The sequence below is a fragment of the Hippichthys cyanospilos genome, chromosome 6, assembly GCF_059441005.1.
Source record: "Hippichthys cyanospilos isolate Australia breed blue-spotted pipefish chromosome 6, RoL_Hcya_1.0, whole genome shotgun sequence".
NCBI classification, from domain to species: Eukaryota; Metazoa; Chordata; class Actinopteri; order Syngnathiformes; family Syngnathidae; genus Hippichthys; species Hippichthys cyanospilos.
Window position 1 is genome coordinate 1,532,501 of NC_142374.1, and position 22,480 is coordinate 1,554,980.

Sequence of the window (22,480 nt, forward strand, 5' to 3'; positions counted from 1 at the left end):
TGTTGGAAAAGTAATTCAACAAGCATTCCAGATTATACATTGTTTCAAAGATTGGCACATATTTTATTTACCCTACCTTGAAATTGACTTGGTGTTGTTTAAAAAAAATACCTTATTTGTGAAGATTGGCGCAGTAGTTCCTGAGTTATAATGGTTCAAAGGAAGGCAGTATTAATCCCAAGATTAATCAAAATTAAAACTCGTTTTGTTTAAACCACTTGGTAATTTTGCATTGAATTACCCTGATATGTAAAACCACAAACCATACATAATGTTGTTAAAGAGACAGTGTGTAAGATTTAGACCGTTTTACATAATGAACAGAAGGAGATGCTGCAGGTGCTGCATTTACCATTGTCCGTAGCTATGACAAACATGACCTGTTTGTCCGTCTTTATGATCGGATTGGAAGATGGCGCCAGTGAGTGCGGCTTGCCGTCTACAGGCTCTACTATACGTGCTTGCTGCCATATTTCTCTGCTCTCCCAGCCAAGATTGCCCTGCTTCGCTGGTTTATGCTCGACAAGCACTACTGGATATTAATGCATCTGCAAAATCTCGAAAATAACTTGATCCAGATTATCAAACCTCGAGCCTCCCTCCTTACCTGGCGTCGATACCAACTTACCTGCTGCGTCCACCGATTGTCACCTCAAGGAAAAAGCACTCAAAAAGACGCGGAAAGAGGACAGGTCTCTTGGTGAAATACAAAACTCTCATGCAATTCCCCTGCTGGAAGGATCATCACCTTTCTGGATCCCATCTGTTTTGACGACCTCGGTATCTGGCGGAGGCGCACCCTCTCAGACGCCGGGTCCACAACGGTGGCGTTGAATTCAGGAATCTTTGACCGCTACCTCGCTCATCCTCCCAGGCCCGCGAGGAGTTGATGCTTAGCCTGGCACATCTGATTGATAGATTGCTCGCAAATAAGACTTTCATTCTAAATGACTTCTTCAAATCACATGAACTGGATTTCCTGTTTCTTACTGAGTCATGAATGCAAGCCGGTGAGTTCATTCATTTTTCCGAGTGGGTCCCTTCGAACTGCCTGTTTTTTTAACTACCCCCGTACCACTGACTGAGAGGGGGGTTAGCTTCTGTCTTCAAATCCAGCTTTCAATGTTGACTACCACCGTCTTTTTCCAGCTTTGAATTGCTGTTATTCACTTTAAATCTTCACGCCACTACACCCATCCTTGTGTGCTGTGGTTTACCGTCCGCCCCGGATAAATAAGGATTTTATACATAACTTTGCAGACTTTGTGGCGGGACTAACAGTGGACTATGATTGGTTTTTAATCATCAGGGACTTTAATATTCATGTCTGTTGTGAATCCCACCCACTGGTAAAAGACTTTCTGAATCTGATTGACTCTTTTAATCTTAAACAACACGTATCTGGTCCTACACACGAGAAAGGTCATACTCTAGACCCCATATTATCATTTAGATTGCAATTGACTGTCACTGAGACTTGTCACACACACATCTCCGATCACTGCTGTTTTATTCAAGATTTCTCTGCCTCTCCGACTTGTTAAACACATTTAACTCCTTAACTGCCTCTGAGTTTTTGATAGCCTTCAACCATTCTGTGCTGTGTACACAGGACTATTACAGAAGACTCACTCCCGATGAAATTGTGAATATTTTTAATTGCACTTGCACAGACATTTTGGAATTGGTGGCTCCTTTTAGGTACAAACATTCCAAGCCAGTCTCAGAGCCATGGCTTAATGACACCACTCGCACTTTAGGACGCGTATGTAGACGTGCTGAGAAAAGTGTAAAAAAAGATCATCTCCAAGTTTCTTCAGAAATCCTAAAACAGAGTCTGCTGGAGTATCAAAAAGCTGTTGAAGCTGCTATACGCCAGTTTCTTTCCAATCTTGTGTCAGTCAACAGCCATAAACCTCAGTTTCTTTTTAATACATTGAATACTCTTATAAACAAAAAAGGTGCTGCTTCACGTAAACTCTGTGAAGACTTTTCAAAGTTCAAAGTGACAAGATTTTAATATTAGGTCTTCTCTATCGCCATCTACATCAGATCCTGCTGTCCCTCCTATTTGTCCTGGTACTTTTAAGTGCTTTAAGCAAGTGCCGCTTTCAGCCTTAACTGATGTAGAACAGCAGCTCAGGCCTTCTTATTGTCCTTGTGACATCATCCCTCCTCATCTTTTTAAGGACATTTACTGAACCATTGGGCCCCCTTTAGATTTAATAAACGCATCTTTGATCAGCGGCTGTGTTCCAGCTGCATTCAAACATGCTGTGATCTAGCCCATCATCAAAAAACACAACCTAGACCCCACAGCCTTAGGCCCATCTCCAAGCTTCCATTTCTGTCTAAAGTCCTGGAGATAGTGGTGTTTGACCAACTACAGTCATTTATTGAAGCATTTCTGAGAAGTTCCAATCTGGTTTTAAGCTGTGCCATAGCACAGTACCAGTGCTTTTAAGAATTTTAAATGATCTCTTTTAAACTGTTGACTCCGGTAATTCTGCTGTCTTTGTCCTTCTGGATCTGACAGCTACTTTCGACTCAGTTGATCATAAAATTTTACTGTCATGCTTGAACACTTGTGTGGGCATTGATGGCATTGCTCTGAAATGGTTTCAATCCTACCTGTCATACAGGAGCTTCTCTGTCCAGCTGGGGCAATATTCCTCAAACGCGTACCCTTTGAGCTATGGGGTACCACAGGGTTCTTTTTTGGCCCTTCTCCTTTTCTCCATTTATATGTCGCCTTTGGGATCCATTTTTAGAAAACACAATGGCTCATTCCATTGTTTAGCTGATGATGTGCAAATCTATCTGTCGTTAAAGATAAATGAGCCATCCTCGGTCCAGGTCCTAGTAGACTGCCTTCGTGACATCCGGTCTTGGATGGAAGGAAATTTTCTTTCCTTAAATAAAAGCAAAACTGAGATAATTTTATTCGGCCAACAAAATCTCCTTGATGGCTATGACAGTGCCATTTGGAATTTAAAGTCTCGCTGTCATCCTTTTGCAAGGAACCTTGGTTTTATTTTAGACAGTGATTTTAAATTTGAAAAGCAAATTAGCTCAATAGTCAAAGAAGCTTTTTTCAGTTGAGACTCCTATTAAGAGTAAGGTCATATCTCCCCACAAATAGTTTTGAAAAATGGATCCATACTTTAGTTACAGCACGCCTGGACTATTGTAATCATTTGTTTATTGGTCTCAACCAATCAGCACTCCACCAGTTGCAAATTGTCCAGAAACGCGGCTGCCCGTTTGCTGAGTAGGAGGAAAACGCGCGATCATATTATTCCTGTCCTTGCATCCTTGCACTTGCTGCCTATTCTTTTTAGGATAAAGTTTAAAGTTTTATTAATTGTTTTTAAATGTTTAAATGGTTGAGGTTCTTCAGTTTCGCCTGACAACCAGGACACTTAGGTCATCAAAAAAGCTGCTCCTGGAAATCCCTTGGTCCAGGCTTGCCTCTCATGGTGACCGGCTCTTCTGTGTGTCGGCACAAAAGTTATGGAACAGCTTACCTTCTCAAGTTTGGGCTGCTCAGTCAGTTGAACATTTTAAATCGCTGCTAAAAATCTCTCTTCTCGCTAGCATTCACTCCAGGCTAGACAAGTATTCTTGGCTCTGTCTGTCTGTTTTAAGCCTTTTTAGACTCTTGTCTTTATCTTGATTTTATCTCTGTTTTATCATTCTATTTGGGCTCAATGACTTGTTCTGTATTTTAGTAATTGTGCAGCACTTTAGTCAGCCCTTTTAGGTTGTTATTAAATGTGCTTTATAAATAAACTTAACTTGACAAGACTTGACATGGCCGCCTTCGGAGAAGTGCCACCACCCCATGTAACATAATTAAATAACTAGCCCTAAAATTATATTTAAAACCTGCTGTTGGTCACTAGGAACACATTCATTGGCAAGTTTTTGAAATTTACAATAATTTAATTTATTCCTTTTGAATGAAAAACAGTCTAAATCTTACACACTGTCCCTTTTAAGAATGACCTTCACCTTAGCTTGTTACTTACTGTGAGTTTTTGCTATGTGTCTGCTATGCTGAGTGACCATTAAACACCCCAAGCTATCAGATAGGTCTCACGTTGGCATTTTTACCATTGTTTTCATCTGTATGCCTTATGTTTTGATTTTCATTCATTGTTTGGACAATAAACTTACCATCCTGGGAATGTACATTCTCTGCCCAATTTCTTTGTCTTTTGGGGCCATGGGGGAATCAGTGGAGATTGACGCATTTGCCACTCTGTGTGTGACACCCAACAGCAACACGAGACAATTTTTCCACATTATTTTCAGGTTTTTTTTCCACATTAAATGAAAAGAACATTTGAATTAAGCACAGGGAACAGCTAACAATGAACTTCAAGATGGCGCTGTGATCCTGTGACTGCTTTCAGCCAATCAAAGCCTGTGTAGCAGCAAGACATGGAGAGACCTTAAGATGGCCAGACAATGTTTATACCAAGAGTGTCAATATAATTTTAGCTCAGGGCCCACATGGAAGAAAATCTATTCTCAAGTGTGCCGGACTGGTAAAGTTATGGCATATAACTTAAAAACAATTTGTGTCGGCAGTACGACACAACAGTCACAGTTCAGAGTCCTGGGTTCAGTTCCAGCTCTCTCCGGCCTCCCTTGTGTGGAGATTGCATGTTTTCCCTGTACCCGCATGGGGTCTCCAAGGACACTCCAGATTCTTCCCACTCTCCAAAAACATGCATGATAGGTGTATTTGAGTTGTATTTGTGTTGATTGTGCATGCCAGCGCATAAAGCGCAAAAAAAAAAAAAAACAAGCATAAAGTCAAAGGAACTGTCCGTAGACATGTGAGACAGGATTGTCTTGAGGCTCAGATCTGGATAAGGATACAGAACAAATGTCTGCAGCTTCGAAGGTCCAAATGAGTACAGTGGCCTTCATTATTCATAAACAGAGACGTTTAGAAGCACCAGGACTCTTCCCAGAGTTGGCTGGCCTTCTAAACTGAGTGACTGGGGAAGAGGGGCCTTTGGCAGGAAGGTGACCAAAAACCTGATGGTCACTCTCTCGCAGATTATGGCATTAGTCCAAAAGAGGAAAGAAACGTCTAAAACAGTATTGATTCAAAGCCCATTTGGGACCAAGCCGCAAAAATTGTGCAGCATGTACGTCAACTCCCTCGCCACTAACCACCCTGTTAATTACCTTCCGATGGGCTATATTATTAGGGCTGGCTGTGACCAACTTTGAGGCGTGTTCATATTTACCAAATCAGATGCAGATGAAATGTCCCTGACTTCAGTCAATCAGTCCAACATTTACTTCTAACTTTGGTTTGTAAGTTGAAGTAAAAAATACAATGAACCGAACAGAATGTATTTAAAAACTCTTTCAATGTGCAACTGATCAAAAGCCTGATGACTTGGCTGTCACGTGGTGGCATGGCGGCGTGAGGACGCAGAGGGAAGGGGACTCAAAAACGCAGAAGAACGGAGAGGGTGTGCTCAAACAAAAATGCTCTTTTAATAATAAAACAAGGCCGGAAAAGCAGCAGACAAAAACTTGACAAAGTAGCAAAATAAATGAGGAACGGAATATAACTCACGAGACTTAATTCGGATTACGGGGAAGAATGGAGGGCGAGGAAGAGGGAAAAAACACAGCGGCACAGGGGACACGAATTGACGATATCGGTGGGGTGAGAGGTACAATAATCCGACGAAGGCAACACAGGGACAGTGGTTTAAATACATGAAAACTAATTACAGAAAACACACTACAGCTGGACGGGGACAAGAGGCAAGGGAACCGGACTGGCTAACACGTGAGGAGCGGGGGCCCACGGACAACAGGTGGACAAGATAAAACTAACGAGACTGAGAAAAAGGCAGACGCAAGGAAACCAACACGAATGAGTCAAACGAAATTAACCAAAAACTACTTAAACTAAATCCAAAAACCCGAAAAACCCAGACAGAACGTGTCACCCAGAACGTGACATTGGCATTATCATCTAAAGATGAAGCAACTTTTGTAACTTGTGTGACTGTCTTCCAAGAGCGACAGGGAGAAAATTGAAACTACAACCATTTTGCAGGTATATTTTCAAAAAACAAGGCAAGATACAAACTAGTTGAACGATTTGAAAAAGTAGCATCCAAGTGATGAAATGGACCCCAACCCTATGAAAAAGCAAGTAGAGTTTGCACACCCAACCCACGAAAACACTAGCTCCCAGTGTAGTTGTTACTATATTGGTCAGCTACCCGACCAACACAGTAATCAATTGTAGCATCTTATAATGATCATGGACATCTGTAAGTAGCAATGATCTCAATGCTATGAGATTATGACTAAAAGTATACCACTGAAGCCCGAAAGGAAAGATATAGATGCATCACCAAAAAAAATGACATAGCACACAATATTCTGCTGGCCGAGAAGGATGTGTGAAAATGCTAAATATACTGGCCCTCCATACGTTTTTTTTTTTCTTGGTTCGTGTCTGGTTCACCAAATAGACATTTATAATAATTAGGCAATAAAGAGAGAAAAGGCACTCAGTTTCTATTCTTCTCGAGTGGGATGAAGAGAGAGAAGGAGTGTAGCGTTTATTTGTTCACTGCACATTCGTTCTCCAACGCCACTTCTAACACCCCCCATTTTATATGATACAGAGGCATCTGATTACATGTAAAATTGGCACACAGTATACTTGTTTATGTGTTAATATTAGCAAGAGTCCTTTATCAATGTAGATCGCTTTGACTTGTCTTGCATTCTCTGGTAGTGCGTGTGAGCCCAGGGGTCCTGACGTCACATCCCAGGGGCTCCGTCGTCAATGTCTCCTTATCAGCTGCTTGCACTCTGCAGTCGAGTCATCCTCTTGTCGCCACACCCAAACTGAAAACACTCATTTATGCTGCAAATATGTATTATCACGGCAAATGTATAATAACTACTCAAAATGATTCCTACATTTCCCTTCTGTTTATTCTACATTTGCCCCAAAAACCTTCATCAAAAACACTTCCCAAAGGCTTTATTCAATTGAATCATGTACTGGATAGCAAACTTGAAACTCTATTGTTTAGCCGTTGTTATTAGACTTATGAAGTGTCGAACCAGGTTGCAGGAGAAATCACTTCTTCATCATCAGTTTGGTCATCAGTGTCAAGTCCCACACTATCATGTCTGTGAGTGTGCAAAAGATACATTTCTCGTAATTTAGAATTTGTGGGAGCGACTGCAGATAAGTCGGACAAGTAATGCGCGAATGCAGGGAATACAACATCCACACAGCACAAGAATTGAGGTGAACAGTTATAGAAATCATGACAGAAAACACCAAATCCTTATACAGTGGGCCCCCGTGTTACGAACTTAATCCGTTCAGCGGCTATGCTCATAACTTGAATTGCTCGTATGACGGCCAATCCAAATCTATGTTAATTAGTGAATGCGTGCAACGCGTGCAAAAACCTTAGGTAAAAACATCACGACTTTATACACATATTAAAAATTAGTAACATAATCTACTGTACAGTTAAATTAAATAACATAAATATACAAAGGAAAAATAACATTTACCTTTGGGGCTACGTGACTTGAGCTGGTGGTGGGTGGAGGCGGAGGGGAGCAGAGACGAACCCGCAGAATTTATTTATTTATTTTCTTAAACGAGAACATATCACCAGCGATTTCCTTCTCTTTAATCCAAAATAGAAGAAGCCTCTCCATTTTGTTGTTGACCGAGGTCCGTCCCCTGGCAAGGAAAGTCTTGCCCTTAAAAGACTTGCTTGCTATCATAGCTTCCTTGTTATTGATAAGTACATATTGCCAAGCGGTTACGGTCATACTCACTAGCAAGGTTAACTATGTGTGCGCCTCCTTCGTATTTTTTTACTATCTCCTGCTTCGTTTCTATTGTCATCATCCTCTTACTTCTTCCTTTACCGCCACTTGCAATTTTAGAAGCCATGTCTAACAGATAAAGTTTGCAAAGTCTTCACAACACACCGACCGGCTGTGCCATCAAGCTAGATGAAGGCGTTCGGCCAATAGCATATCGGCATTTCTGTGATTGACGTGACGCCGGCCAATAGCATATCCGCATCTCCGTGACTGAGACTGTGACTGTGACCTTAATCGACCAATAGCATATCGGCATCTCTGTGACTGAGACCATGACTGTGACCTTAATCGACCAATAGCATATCGGCATCTCCATGAATGAGACCGTAACTGTGACCTTAATCGACCAATAGCATATCGGCATCTCCGTGAATGAGACCGTGACTGAGACCGTGACAGTGACCTTATAAGACCAATTGCAAATCAGCGTTTCCATGGCATGCGAGAATAGTTATTTTTGTTGATGCAGCAAAGCGAAAAAAGTAGTGCGGACACACTGACCGGCATGTTGGATTGTTCATAAGACGAAAGGTTTGTGCGTAAGAGGGGGACAAAAAACGCCGCGGTCCACGTTCGTAAGATGAAAAATTCGTAAAACAGGGAGTTCATAAAGCGGGGGCACACTGTACTATAAATCTGTTCCCACCTTCTCACCAGACTTTGTTCTCCTTTCCCTCTTTTTAGGTAACTTGGTTGAGATTACCTTTTTACCACGTTTAAGGTGTATTCAAGTGTTTCTTGCTGCAATTTTTATGGCTGTTGGTATGGTAAGCAGTACTTGGTGAGGGCCTTCCCACTTTGGAGAATTCCAATGTTTCTTTTTGAGGCTCAGAATTAGACCCAGTCTCCTGGAGCGACCAGTTCGTCCTGTTGAAAAGAAGCACAATCGCCTTCTGGTAATGTCAATTCATCCCTTTTTTTCCTAATGTTTTTCGCATGTAATTGGCTAAGCTAGCTTCATTATCAACTTCCCAGTGTGTGGAGAAGGCAGGCGGTCTATATGGTCTGCCAAAAAGAACCTCATAAGATGTTAGACCTGGAGCACTTGTGATGTTAATATATAATTTTACAAGATCCACACACTGAGTCACGGGTCGTTTAGTTTCTTCCATGCATTTTTTCAATCTATTTTTTATTGTTCCATTCATTCTTTCTACTAATCCTGCACTCTGGGGATGATATGAACAATGGTGCTTTAAGGCTATGTGGAACATTTGACCTATTTTATCTATGATTTTGTTCACGAAATGTGTTCCATTATCACTATAAATGGTTTCCGGTATGCCATATCTTGGTATTATATCTTTACATAATGCCTTTGCTACTGTCAATGCATCTGGTTGTTTTGTTGGAAAGATTTCTACCCATTTTGAATATGCATCCATGATGACAAGGCAATATTGCTTTCCTTCACTTTTGCTTACTTCAAAGAAATCCATATGGATTCGTTGAAAAGGGTATATTGCTTAGGGAAACTGTCCTCGTTTTGGGTGGACATTTCCCTGAGGATTATGTTGAGTACAGACCATACAGGACCTACAAAGGTTTTTTGAAAATGTGTTAAAGCCATATGTTGTATAAATTTGGTGTATTTATCTTACCATTCCCCCTGTTGACACAAGTCACTCCATAGCTAGATGGTGAGGGTTGACTTGACCGCCTTCATTTGGCCCTGCACTTGATCGACCATCGCGGGTTAGGAGATCGGCCATCTGCGGTCCACTTGGTTGGAATGTGAGGTGGTTCCTGCCCAATGGCTTTGCCTGCTGTCAAGTCATCATTGCACTATATAGCACAATATGTTTTCTGTAATCTATATTGTTTACCTGTACTTGTCTGAAATGTGTATCTATTTGTCGGTATTTGGTACATGCAGCATCCACTTCAACCTGTGGGCCTGGAAGGGGGCTCCTCCCCCCTGTGGTCCCTTCTGGAGGTTTCTGATTTTCCCCTAATTGGGGTTTTTGAGGTTTTCCTTCCCCTTCTGGGAGCTTTGACAGGGAATGCTGTTGTGTACATTACACTGAAAAGATGTCGCTGTATGACTTCTTTTTTCGAAAGAAGTCTCCACATAACCTCCATGAGACTTCGGTGATTTAGGGCTATACAAATACAATTTGATTGATTGCACTCCGTCCACACTGTATATTTTCGAAGAAAGTCTCTACATGACTTCTTTTCATCTGTGAAGCCCTTTGAGACTTCGGTGATTTAGGGCTATACAAATAAAAATTGATTGAATGATTGATGTGTCAGTATAGCAGCCCACCTGAAAAGATTTTTTGGAAGAATTGGCTTGTTATCTGTGCTGACATAAATGCCATCAATTAGAGTTGCTTCCTTATTTATCCATTGTTGTTGTTCTTGCACAGGACTTTGTTGTTGCATGTCCATGAGGATATCATCCTGAACATTATCTAGTGGCTTGCAATCAGCCACCCCTAAAGAGGGTTTTGTAGCTGCCTCTTTTGCTGTCTTAAGTACAAACGCATTCTCTAAAGTAAAGTAACGTCAGTGCCAGTAAGTGTGCGCTGCACATTTGCATATCGCGATTTTTAGACGGTAACTGAACAGCATTTATAATCAATTCGATAGGAGTTCAGCATGTGTTACTGGTTTCCCGGTAGATGTTATCATCCCTCTAGTTTTCCAATATTGTGCACATATATGACTCTTGTAGCCACACCCAAGCTGAAAACACTCATTTATGCAACAAATATATTATCACGGCAAATGTATAATAACTACTCAAAATGATTTCTACAGTCCGATAAAGCTAAACACTTAAAAAAAATAATTCAAAATGTAAATTCATCACAAAAAGATGGAAGAATTTAACAGATATACAGTGAACCCTGGCTACTTAGCAGTTCTTCCATCGCGGATTCACTACATCGTGGATTCTTTTTTCTTTACGCGCATTCACGACTTTGTCTTTGTCTTGACTTTTTCTATGCCGTTTAGATAAATAATATCAGTTATGTTCAAAAAGGAGTGGCTCGGTGGAATTGTCATCGGGCAGTAGGCAATGGACACGCTTCCTCATATATTCCAAAAACATGCATGGAAGGTGTTTGGACACTCTAAATCAGGGGTCGGCAACCCAAAATGTTGAAAGAGCCATATTGGACCAAAAAAACCCAAAAAACAAATATGTCTGGAGCTGCAAAAAAATTAAAAGCCTTATAATGAAGGCAACACATGCTGTATGTATCTATAATAGCTATAGTAGCCTACCATAAAAATGATTACGTTAACTACGAATACATAATGAGGCTTCATGATTAAATGTTTATTTTTCCTGCAGTGCATCCTGTCGAAAATAACACACCACGACTACTCTGTTGTGCGATGCCGCCTCAAGTTTAACTTCATTACAGTATTAATGATGTTTCATTGCTTTGATGAAATTAAATAAAGCAGATTTTTGAAGTTATGAGGATTCAAAAAAACAACAAATGGAACATGCATAACATGGCCCTTATCTGGGCAACACAGTGCAATAAAAAACAGCCTGCATTTATAAAAATAAAACATCAGCCACATACCTGCATAAACGCGCAGTCTGTTCAGTATCGATCACATCACACATCACAGGCAATAGAGTATGCTGGCGCTGAATTAATGTCCTTGATTTGTTGATCGATGGTGTTGCCTGCCATTTTAATCATTCTTTCCTTCACTGTCTTGGCGGAGAGAGGCATGTCTTTTTTTTGTATTATCCTAGTTTTGTTTATGAAGTCTGTAAATAGGTGTTCTGATATGTTGATGAATGACTGCATGTAGTCACCATCTGTGAATGCTTTGCCACGTTTTATTATCTCTCGGGTTGCAACGAAACTTGCAGCAGTCGTGGAGTTTGGAGATGCAATCCACTTCTTAAATATATTTTTGCGCTCCTCTAATTTCTGCAGAGGTAATGCAATCACACTTTTTCTCTCATTGCCAATTGGGTACCCGGCTGTAAATGTAAAACGCCTTCCCTGAAAATGTAGTTCCACATTGCTCTTTTTGTTATTTGACAACTTCTTGCTACAGAGCAAACATTCGGGTAGTACTTCCGCATTGACAATGAATGCAAATAATTCGGTCTAAGAAATTTTGAATCCTCTGTTTTCCTCAGCTAATTTTCTCTTTTTCCCTTTGGGATGCATGGCCCATCACAGCCGCCGGTTTGTTTTCAACGGCCACTTGCCTAGCATCCCGCCCTGCTGATAGACACTCATGTCGCAGGCTATGACGTAATTCTTCGTTGACAGAAATGTTGAAATGTAATATTTATTCTACTCATTTTTACAGCATTAAGAATGTTTTTGTCATGTTTGTCCCCCTACAGAAACCAAATTAAAACAGAAAAAAAAATTCTCTCCCCAATCTTTTTCCGTTTTCAAAACTTTTTGAAAAAGCTCCAGGGAGCCACTAGGACGGCGATAAAGAGCTGCATGCGGCTTGAGCGCTGCGGGTTGACGACCCCTGCTCTAAATGGTCACATGAAATCAGGAGTGTCAAACTCTAGCTTGCAGTCCGCACATAGGAAAATCTATTAACAAGTGTACTGGACAAATAAAACCATGGTATATATATATGTACAACATTAAAACAGCAACTTCAGATTTATTATTATTTTTCTACAGTGGGCCCCTGTGTTACCACATTAATCCGTTCCGCGGTTGGGGTTGTAAGGCGAATTTGTCATATGACGGGCAATCCAAACCTATGTTTAATAGCTAATGCGTTTAGAACCCCAGGTAAAAACATCAAAATTGTACATACATATTAAAAAAATGGTACCAAAACACAGTAGTATAATAAGTACTACATATATATAATATACATGTATACAATCAGAAAACATCATAAATAAAAAATATAGAAAGAATTTATTTACCTTTGAGTGGCGCGTGTTATGCCCATATTCCCTAGTATAGGTTATCTCCAGCATCGTTTCCATGAATCATCTTCTTACATCTCTCTTTAACATCACTAGCAATCTTGGGATCCATGGCTAACCCTTTCAACTTTGAATTAAGCAGTAAAATGCACTATAAATACGATTTTGTAACTACTCACAATCGAACAAAGCTTTACCGTTAGGCCATTTTAAACAAGTGAGGCCAACGAATAGCAGATCACCATCTCCATGAGGAGACGCCGTCCAAGAGCAGAGCGGCATTGTAGTCATGCGTTGCATGGAAGCTGTTAGACGGCAATAGTAAATAAATGTAATTACCAAAAAACGCTAGCAGATGGAGACAAAACAACACAAATGGGATGAAAAAACTCAGTATTCTACGTCACAACCTGAAAATAACGTAAATGTACTGTCCAAAATAGTACAAACACAACATCACTAATAATGACAAAAAAGCAACATTACTCTTAATCATAAAACATTTCAAATTGTTTAAAAAAAAATCTCATTATTATAATTTACAAAATCATCTTGTGGGCTAGATTAAACCTGTTCAGGCCAGAACCAGCCCACGAGCTGTATATTTTACATCCCTGCTCAAAATTGTGCTTAAGTGTGATTGGGTGCATGAGTGGTTGTCCGTCACTATGTGCCCTACGAGTGACTGGCAACCAGTCCAGGGTGTCCCCTGCCTATTGCTGGGATAGGCACCAGCAAGTCAGAGACCTCAGTGAGTCTAAGCGGCTACTTGCATAATGCTAGACATGGATGGATGCACTACTTGACGTATTGTACTTCGCTATAAAGTTAGCATTTTTAATCATTTTTTTAAATAGTACCATTCGTTCTTAATGAAATTTTACAGCAGTGTTTGTATTACTCTCAAAGTGGCATGAGCACAGAGTGGCACATCCAGACTGTTACCGTAATAATGTGCATTGTTCCATTTAAATCAAAATTAATTAAGTTGCGCACTGTGAAAATCATCTATCCATCCAGTATCTGTCGCCACTTATCATCACTAGGGTCGCTGGCTTGCTTGTGCCTATCCCAACTGTCCACATGCAGTAGGTTGGGGACACGCTGGACTGGTTGCCAGCCAATCATAGGGAACAATGACGAACAACCATTCATGCAACCAATCACACCTAAGGACAATTTAAAGTGTCCCATACACCTGCCATGCATGTTTTTGGAATGTGGAAATAAGTCAGGCAGAACCCACACAGGCTCAGGGAGAACATGCAAAATCTGCACAGGTCAGCGTGAGCTGGATTTGAACTCGGGACTCTGAACTGTGAGGTGGACGTGCTAATCGCTCTTACTCCCAGCTACGCTGTGCAAATCAAATAACAAAATTAAAAAATATACGTACGCCAAAGACATAAAAAAATGTAAAACTGCAAATGAATCACATTGCAATCAATTCCTTTCAAAATCCACTTTCCTTATTTACACAACAGTGTAATAAACTGATATATAAAATGATAATAATAATATACTAAAATTTGATAAATGATTTTAGATTTTCGTATTTCTGCCTTTGGGATGTGTGGAAGTTGTCTGCAGCCAACTTCAATATTGCCTAATATGCGAATCATATTTAATCTTAAATTTAGAGAAACTACATTTCTGTTTGGTTTAACCTGAGTGATCAACTCAGTGATTTCTATGGTGCTATCTGCAAGTTAAAGGCACCCAGGCACAAATTAATGAAATCAATCAAATTATGCTTGAGAAATCCCCACAATTTTACTTGGTATGGGCTATCCCTGCTAAATGGGGTTTCATACCTTGGTAGAAGATAAAACCAATGAGAATATAAACCTAGACCTTTAAAAAAAAAAAGCTAACGACGTTAAGATTATCTTCGTTAGCATAGCTAGCTAACGTTGGCCACGTTGTGAACATATCCAAGATAACTAGCAAATAATCCAAAGTTATAATGACGGCGGTGTTTCGATAACTTACCTTATAATACTTTCTGAAATGTGACAGAGTTCTTGAAGGCAACCACCCCATGACGTTTTGGCTTCCCCAATGAACGCTAAGAAATCCTTCATGTAAGGCCATGGGTGAGGGGGAATGGCTACGGGCTTTAGCGTCTTGAGCCTGTGCTTATTCAACTTCTTTCTCCATGTCTTTTTCGACGCTAGCTTTGAGCAAAGGCTACCTACTGCTACCTTCTCTGCTCTTCAGGTTAAATGACGCTGACAGTTGTGGGAGGTTTCTGCATTTTTTTTTTTTTTTAATTTTGTGGCAGCAAAGCTGATTGGTCTAACACGGTTTACATAGTTTGCGCAAAAATGCTGAAAGAATGTAACAAGGTCTTTTATTGTTAATTGCTCAAAATAAAAATATAAAATAAAAAAGTAAGGAGGCATTTTATTAATTGGAACAAGTAAAAAGTACGATATTTGCGGTGTAAATGTAGGGAGTACAAGTAAAAAGCTTTCAGGAAAAAAATTCTACAAGTACAAAGTACAGGCAAAATTGACTTAAGTACAGTAACGAAGTATTTGTACTTCGTAACAAAGTATTTGTACTTCGTTACTTCCCATCACTGGTCAGGTCTAATTCTGCTCGCAAGACAGCAAGAGGGAATTTAAATCTCACTGTTCTTTCTTTTGTATCGTTATTGTGGGTCCAAGGATTCAATCTCTGGTTGGGCTCTACTGGATGTGCAAGTGCAACTCTCTTGTTTGCCAGTCCCACAGATCAGGGGTTGGATCCCAGGATTTAGAACAAAAAAGGACTTACAACCACACCTGAAGCATACAAACCATCACTTTGGAAACACTATGTGGACAACATATTAGAAAAAGTAAAAACAGGACACACACAATAACTCACAGATCATCTTGACACTATAGACACCACCACCGGTAACGTTAAGTTCACACATGAAGAGAAAACAAACAAATCCATAGCCTTCTTGGACTTAAACATCAACCACACAGAAAATGGAGACATTAAAATAAAATTACACAGGAAACCCATGCACACAGACTGTACCTTTTATGGACATCAGAATACCCAATAATACACTAACTTTCAGTCGTTAGAACATTGCATCAATGCGCAACAATAATCACAGACCCAGGAGACAGAACACAGGAAGAAAACCACATTCAACACATTTTAAGTAGATGGCAGTACCCACTGTGGGCAATAAAAAAGGAGCAGGACAGGTCAAGAACGGGAAACACATTGCAGTAAGAGAAAACATACAAACACAGCAACAATATTAGGAAAAGCATTGAGGAATCACAACATCAACACACCTGTCAAGCCACACACCACACTCCCGAAAAATACTGGTTCATCCCAAGGAAAGAATACATCTTGAAGACAAATGCAACACCATCTATGAAATACCTTGCCAATCATGCAATAAAAGATCTATCGGGGAGACGGGGAGGAGCTACAACACAAGAAAGAAAGAAGACCAAAACGACCAGGACTAATAAGAGCAATAAAAGAAAAGGCACAACGGTAACATCACAAGTCAGCCATCACAGACCATTGTAGAAGGGAAAACCACATTATGGATTGGGCAAAGGCCAGAGTCATTCGCACTGAGGAAATAAACATCAACGCTGCATCAAGGAGGCAATCGAAATCAGGAAGCGGAGCCCAAGGACCGTCAACAGGGATGAGAGAGTTTACATGCTCTCCACTACCTGGAGTACTATCCTGGTGAAGGGAAATTGACAGCAGTAGGTCTGACCCTGCTGTCAAAATCTTACAGGTGGGTCACGCCTCTATCAAACATGAGCTGACAAAAAACAAACAAACAAACAAACAAAAAAAATGAGTCACAGGACCATCATGTGACACTCTAATGAAGGCAAAAGATAACGCTAAAACATGACAAGTTTGTGAATTTTTGAATTTTAAAGTTTTTAAGTCTTGCCACTGTCTGACATAAAGGAAAACAACAGTTCATCACCAAGTTGTTTGTCATTTCTGGACTACAGAAGTAATCCCTCGAGCACAAAGATTGTTTTTCATTGTCTCTATTCAAGAAGCTAATCACAGAAATGATGTAGCTGGAGGCATAAGACGAGACCTTATCTTAATGGTCACCCCATTTCAGTTTCCCAAAACATAATTTATACCTATAATTTATCTGCGGACGTCATACCAATAATATGTGTGCAGTTTTTGCAGGACCTAATAAAGAACTAAGCTGTCCTTATGGGTAATTGACCATGTGAACCTGGCAAACTTAAATCGGGGACACCAGGCACTTACTTGTCTGTACAAATTGTGCAACTTTAGGGTGAAACCTCCTAAAATGAATGAATATGATATGAAAGGAAATTAAAATTATTATGGCTATGTGGTAGGTGATGTAATTCCATGACAGCTTCAAATAACTAATTATAGTTATTTGATAAATTCACAAATTCCTAAATATGTTAAAAATTACAACAGGCAATGATAGCTGAAGAAGAGTCGAGTAAAGTTGCAAAAAGATATTTCAAAATGTGTACATCGAAGGAAATGGAAAGCTCTTTTTACTCATTCCTTAATGAATGTTATACACAAGCACCAAAAAACATTCTCCAATGCATAGCTCATATAGAGGATTGATTGTCTTTTGTAAGGTTCCCACCAAGATGGTAGAAACCATATCTCTCTTAAGCCACATTCAAACATTTGTTTCTTCTTCTGCTGTTGAAATCATACTCACATGCATTTGCAGCGTGGTTGTGGATTTGAATATGCAGAATGATATGCAGTAACGTATACTCAAGTCATTCTTGCTTTAATGAAATAAAACAATGCATACTTACATAAACTTCTTGGACATTTCCTCAAAATAACACAAACTTTAAGTACAGTGGGCCCCCGGTTTACAAACCTGTCTTACGTATTTTTCATCTTACAACATGGACCGCGGCGCTTTTTTGTCCCCCTCTTTCGCAAAAACCTTTTGTCTTACGAATCATCCAATATGCTGGTCAGTGTGTCCGCATTATTTTTTTTCGCTATGCTGCATCAACAAAAACAACTTTTCTCGCATGTCACGGAAATGCAGATATGCTATTGGTCGATAAAGACAGTCACGGAGATGCCGATATGCTATTGGCCGGCGTCACGTCAATCACAGAAATTCGAGCGAATTCGAGTTACCAGCCTAGCCGCTGAACGGATTAAGGTCGTAACATAGGGGCCCACTGTAGATCATGAATAGCTACACAATTTCAATAACACCATTTCATTTACAGTACACTCCTCACACACCAGCCTGCTGCTTTCCCGATCATTGGAATGTTTCGAAACATTTGTGATGGACTGAACAAGCAGGCTTATCCCAATTTTGTTTGCTAACTAAGGCCTGGTACACAGATCAGGATTTTTGAAATCTTAAGGTGTTGTCAAAGATGTGGTACAACCCCTGCATATAAAGAAAACAATCCTAGTTTTATTTATATAGTGTTTCATGTGTTTCGGTAATCTTAACATAGAGAACCACTCACCCAACATTCTCTTCCATCACTAGTGGAGTCATAGTCATAGATTGCATAGTCACACTTGATTTGTCAAAAGCAAAGAACAGACACTCATTGATATGCACAAATGTTGGCAGAGTATATCCGAAAAGGGCTAGAGGCGGAAGATTTTTACCATGGCCATGTCAACATTAATAAATCAGTTTTATAGAAAATGCTTCCTGTAATTTTGGGAACTCATTTTATACAAAAACCTACGCTGAGTAGGACACATATTTAGTCATGTTTACTGTGGCTTCTTTGTTCATCAAATATGGTACTTCTTTGATGGTTTACATTTTGTTCACATCCTAGTTCCGGGATTCATTAACTTGAGGATATGTTGGCTTTCCCCACACATATGACCATTTTTGGTCAGAAATATTTGAAATGTTCAATATTTAAGACTAATTTTGGACCCTATTATTGGAACAAATCCACTCTTAGCACAACTCAAACAGAACGATAACCTTATGGCACAATCTTAAGAATTAACTAAAAAATATGTGATATTTTACTTCCTTGGCTGGAAAGGGGCAAAATGTAAACAAAAACATTACACTTACTTGTCTATATGTACTGTATGTAGCCGGCCTTAGACACCATATACAGTGGACCCCTGTGTTGCAACTTCCTGATTTATGACATTTTCATTTTGCAAAGTGGAATACAAGTGATCCCTCCTACTTCGTGGTCTCAGATATCGCGGTCTCAGCACTTCGCAGGTTTTTCCAGGAAAAATTAAAAATATTTAAAATTAAAAAATAATTTAAAAAATGCAATTTTTTTTAAAAGCAAAAATTACATTATACAGTACTGTATTAATCAAATAACTAAGTAATATTAGTTAATAACTATGTTAAGAATTCTTCAAGGGTTAGCGTTCGTGACGTTTTTTTTTTTAATCTTATTTTGAAATGCTTTGACATGCTTTTAATTTGTCAGGTCCCGTTTCCTGTTTTACATTCTCTGTGCGTCATTTGGCTTGTTACGGTGGCGTAGTGAATGACAACATAAGCTCACATTTATTGTTTGCTATCATTTATGTTGATAACGCACGCTACTGCCTATGTTTAGTAAGTGATGAGTGTTTATTCTCTTTATGTGTTCCTTTGTGTAGAGGTTGCACTTTATAGTTAGTAGTTGTTGCTAAACCGCTAATGTCGGCTAAAAATACAGTAAATTCATAGAATAAAGTTAGGTGCATGTTCCATTTGTTGTTTTTTTGAATCCTCATAACTTCGAAAATCTGCTTTATTTAATTTCATCAAAGCAATGAAACAGTGTTTATATGTTAGTTGACTGACTTTAACATTGTTGTTGATTTATTATTCACCAGATACTACATGATACACCATACATAAGCCAAAAAATAAATGTGAAGTTCAACGTGATGACTTGCGTACTTTCACCGGAGCCTTGATGCAGATAACCAGTCCTGAGAACAAATTCTCAACAAACTAAGTAATATTAGTTAATTAATGAATATACAATAATGTTAATAATGTTAATAAGGATAATGTAATATTAAATAATAGGAGAAAGGAAATAAAATACGCAAAAAATACAAAAAAAAGGATTGTTTATGGTAACTGCTGCTATATTGGGGCGTACATAGAAATATAGGAACTGATACACTACTTTGCGGGTTTCAGACTTCGCGGGGGGTTGACACCCCCCATTAACCGCGAAGTAGGGGGATCACTGTACTGAGTTTTTTCATCCCCTCTTCATGACATTTTCCCGGTTATGAGACCAAAACAACTGTCATGACCCTTGGGGCTTGGCTGTATTTGTGTTGTTTCCCTCCATCTGCTGGCAATTTTACGTAATTGCATTTATTTAGTATTGCCGTCTAACTGCTTCCTTGCAACGCTTGACTACAATGTTGGTCTGCTGTTTGTCGGCGTCTCCTCACGGAGATGGTGGTCTGCTATTGGTCGGCCTCACTTGTTTCATAATGTCAGAACGGTAAAGCTTTGTTCGATTGTGAGTGGTTACAAAACCATATTCATCGAGCATTTTATTGCTTACTTCAAAGTTGAAAGGGTTAGCCATGGATCCCAAGATTGCTCGTGATGTTAAAGAGAAACGTATGAAAATGATTTATGGAAACGATGCTGGAGATAACCTTTACTAGGAAATATGGGCATAACAAGCGCCACTCAAAGGTAAATCAATTCTTTCTATATTTTTTATTTTTGATGTTTTCTGATTATTTACATGTATATTATATATACGTAGCACTTACTATACTACTGTGTTTTTCATATGTATGTGCAATTTTGATGTTTTTTCCTGAGGTTCTGAATGTATAAGCTATTTAATATAGGTTTGGATTGCCCGTCATACGATGAATTTGCTTTACGACCCCAACCAGGGAACAGATTAATGTGGTGACATGAGGGCCCACTGTACAGTGATCCCTCGTTTTTCGCGGTTAATTGGGACTGGAAATTTCCCCACGATAAATAAAATCCGCAAAGTAGCTCTCCTGGTTTTCACATTAAAAAAAAACAAAAACAAAAAAACAAAAACAAAACATATATGTTTTAAATATGAAATTATTTAAGACAAATATCACTGCAGTACACATATTTACTTAAATCTTAAATGATTAAACCTTATACACTGTACAGTAAGTGAAGTTACCCCTTTCCTTTGAAGTCTCGCGCAGCTGCGGTCATATTAGCAGCGGCCCAGATGTTGAAAAGTAAAATCTGTCCATGATCAAACATGATAACAATGGAGATTTTACACTTGACGTATCATTGAATAATAAAAGAAATACATTTCCAACAGGCAGCTCATGTGGATTAGCACATCCACCTCGCATTTCAAAGGGCCCGGTTCAAATCCACCTGGCTCTGGCCTTCCTGTGTGGACTTTGCATATTCTCTCCGGGCACTCCTGCTTCCTCCCACATTCCAAAAACATGCATGCCAGGTGAATTGGATATACTAAATTGTCCTTAGGTGTGATTGGGGGTGTGAATAGTTGCTCATCTCTGTGTGCTGGCCAGCAGTTCAGGGTGTCCCCCTCCAGATAGGCGCCAGCGAGCCTTCAACCCTTGTGAGGATAAGCAGCTATAGAAAATGGATGGATGCGTGGATGATTTTCAACGGTCTGGTGAATGCCGTCTTTGCTCCTCTGCCTCCTGCCTGTTGACAACTACGTGTGCCGGGGTGCGTTTCTTGACTAACATGGCACGTTGCTGTGTAGTTGTAATCTACTCCTGCCCCAACACCCGCTTTTACACGCACAGGGACATGCCGTGTCAGTCATGAAACGCACACAGGGCAGTTGTTGTTGAGGCAGTAGGAACACACACGCACGATACACATACCTACACCAGACCATTGGGAATCTCTTCCTTAGGTTGTCGAGGCAGTAGGAACAAACACGCACGATACACATACCTTCACCAGACCGTTGGAAATCTCTTCTTTAGGTTTCTTTTATAATAAATGGTATTAATAAAAGTGTAAACTCTCCATTGTAATAATCTTTAATCATGTACAGGTTAGATTTAATCCAACGTTCCTGTTACGCGAGACTTCAAAGGAAAGGGGGAACTGTTCACTTACTGTACAGTGTATACGGTTTAATGATTTAAGATTTAGGTAAATATGTGTACTGCAGTAGTTCCATGTCCGAGGATGGCCCGTGGCAACTGCATTTATACTTACCTCGTCACAGCATGTCTCTGCAATACAGTCAAAAAAAAACGTGAAAGACCGAGGGCACGAAAATCAAAGTGTGAAGTAGCAAGGATCACTGTATTTCAATACTAGTTGTACTTATTTTTTTTTTGTCCAAATACTGCTGTGGTGTTGTGTTCTTATTCCTGCTGCCTTTTTTCACTACAAAGGCATTGTTCTCAAGGTTAGTGTTCTTCACTTGCTCTTCTTTCATGAATAAATCTACCAATAAAATCTTCTCCTTGTGGATCTGGAGGCTGATGTCTTTGGGGATGTCTGGGATCAGCCAGTCCACGAGGTCGTTCATCAACATGACAACATTCTATAAACAAACAGATCAAATGTCATGTGATTAATTGATTGATTATTTGTCTTTTAATACTATCTACGTATGGTTGAAAGTAATAGAAAAGTTCTAACACTGGTGTCACAGGAGATATACAATATGTCCA

At 39.6% G+C, this 22,480-nt stretch overlaps 2 protein-coding genes across 5 annotated transcripts in view; one reads left to right on the top strand and one right to left on the bottom strand.

Annotated features, from left to right (window-relative positions):
- The window catches only part of plcg2 (phospholipase C, gamma 2), a 209,121-nt gene that overhangs the window by 100,431 nt on the left and 86,210 nt on the right, over positions 1 to 22,480 (top strand). Inside the window, exon 33 of one of the 3 annotated variants that reach the window (XM_088418163.1) lies at positions 1 to 4,194. This exon is cut by the window's left edge and continues 504 nt beyond it. The exons of the other annotated variants lie outside the window; for them this stretch is intronic. The gene's annotated coding sequence lies outside the window, so the exon portion shown is untranslated. Of the gene's footprint in view, positions 4,195 to 22,480 lie in introns of those variants that run through there. 3 annotated transcript variants of the gene reach the window in all.
- Positions 17,580 to 22,480, bottom strand: part of LOC148421817 (anoctamin-1-like) — a 109,169-nt gene continuing 104,268 nt past the window's right edge. For both annotated transcript variants that reach the window (XM_088418166.1, XM_088418165.1), the window contains one exon: positions 17,580 to 22,350. In XM_088418166.1, coding sequence (XP_088274292.1) covers positions 22,102 to 22,350 — 249 coding nt within the window. In that variant the 3' untranslated portion in view covers positions 17,580 to 22,101. The remainder of the gene's footprint in view (positions 22,351 to 22,480) is intronic.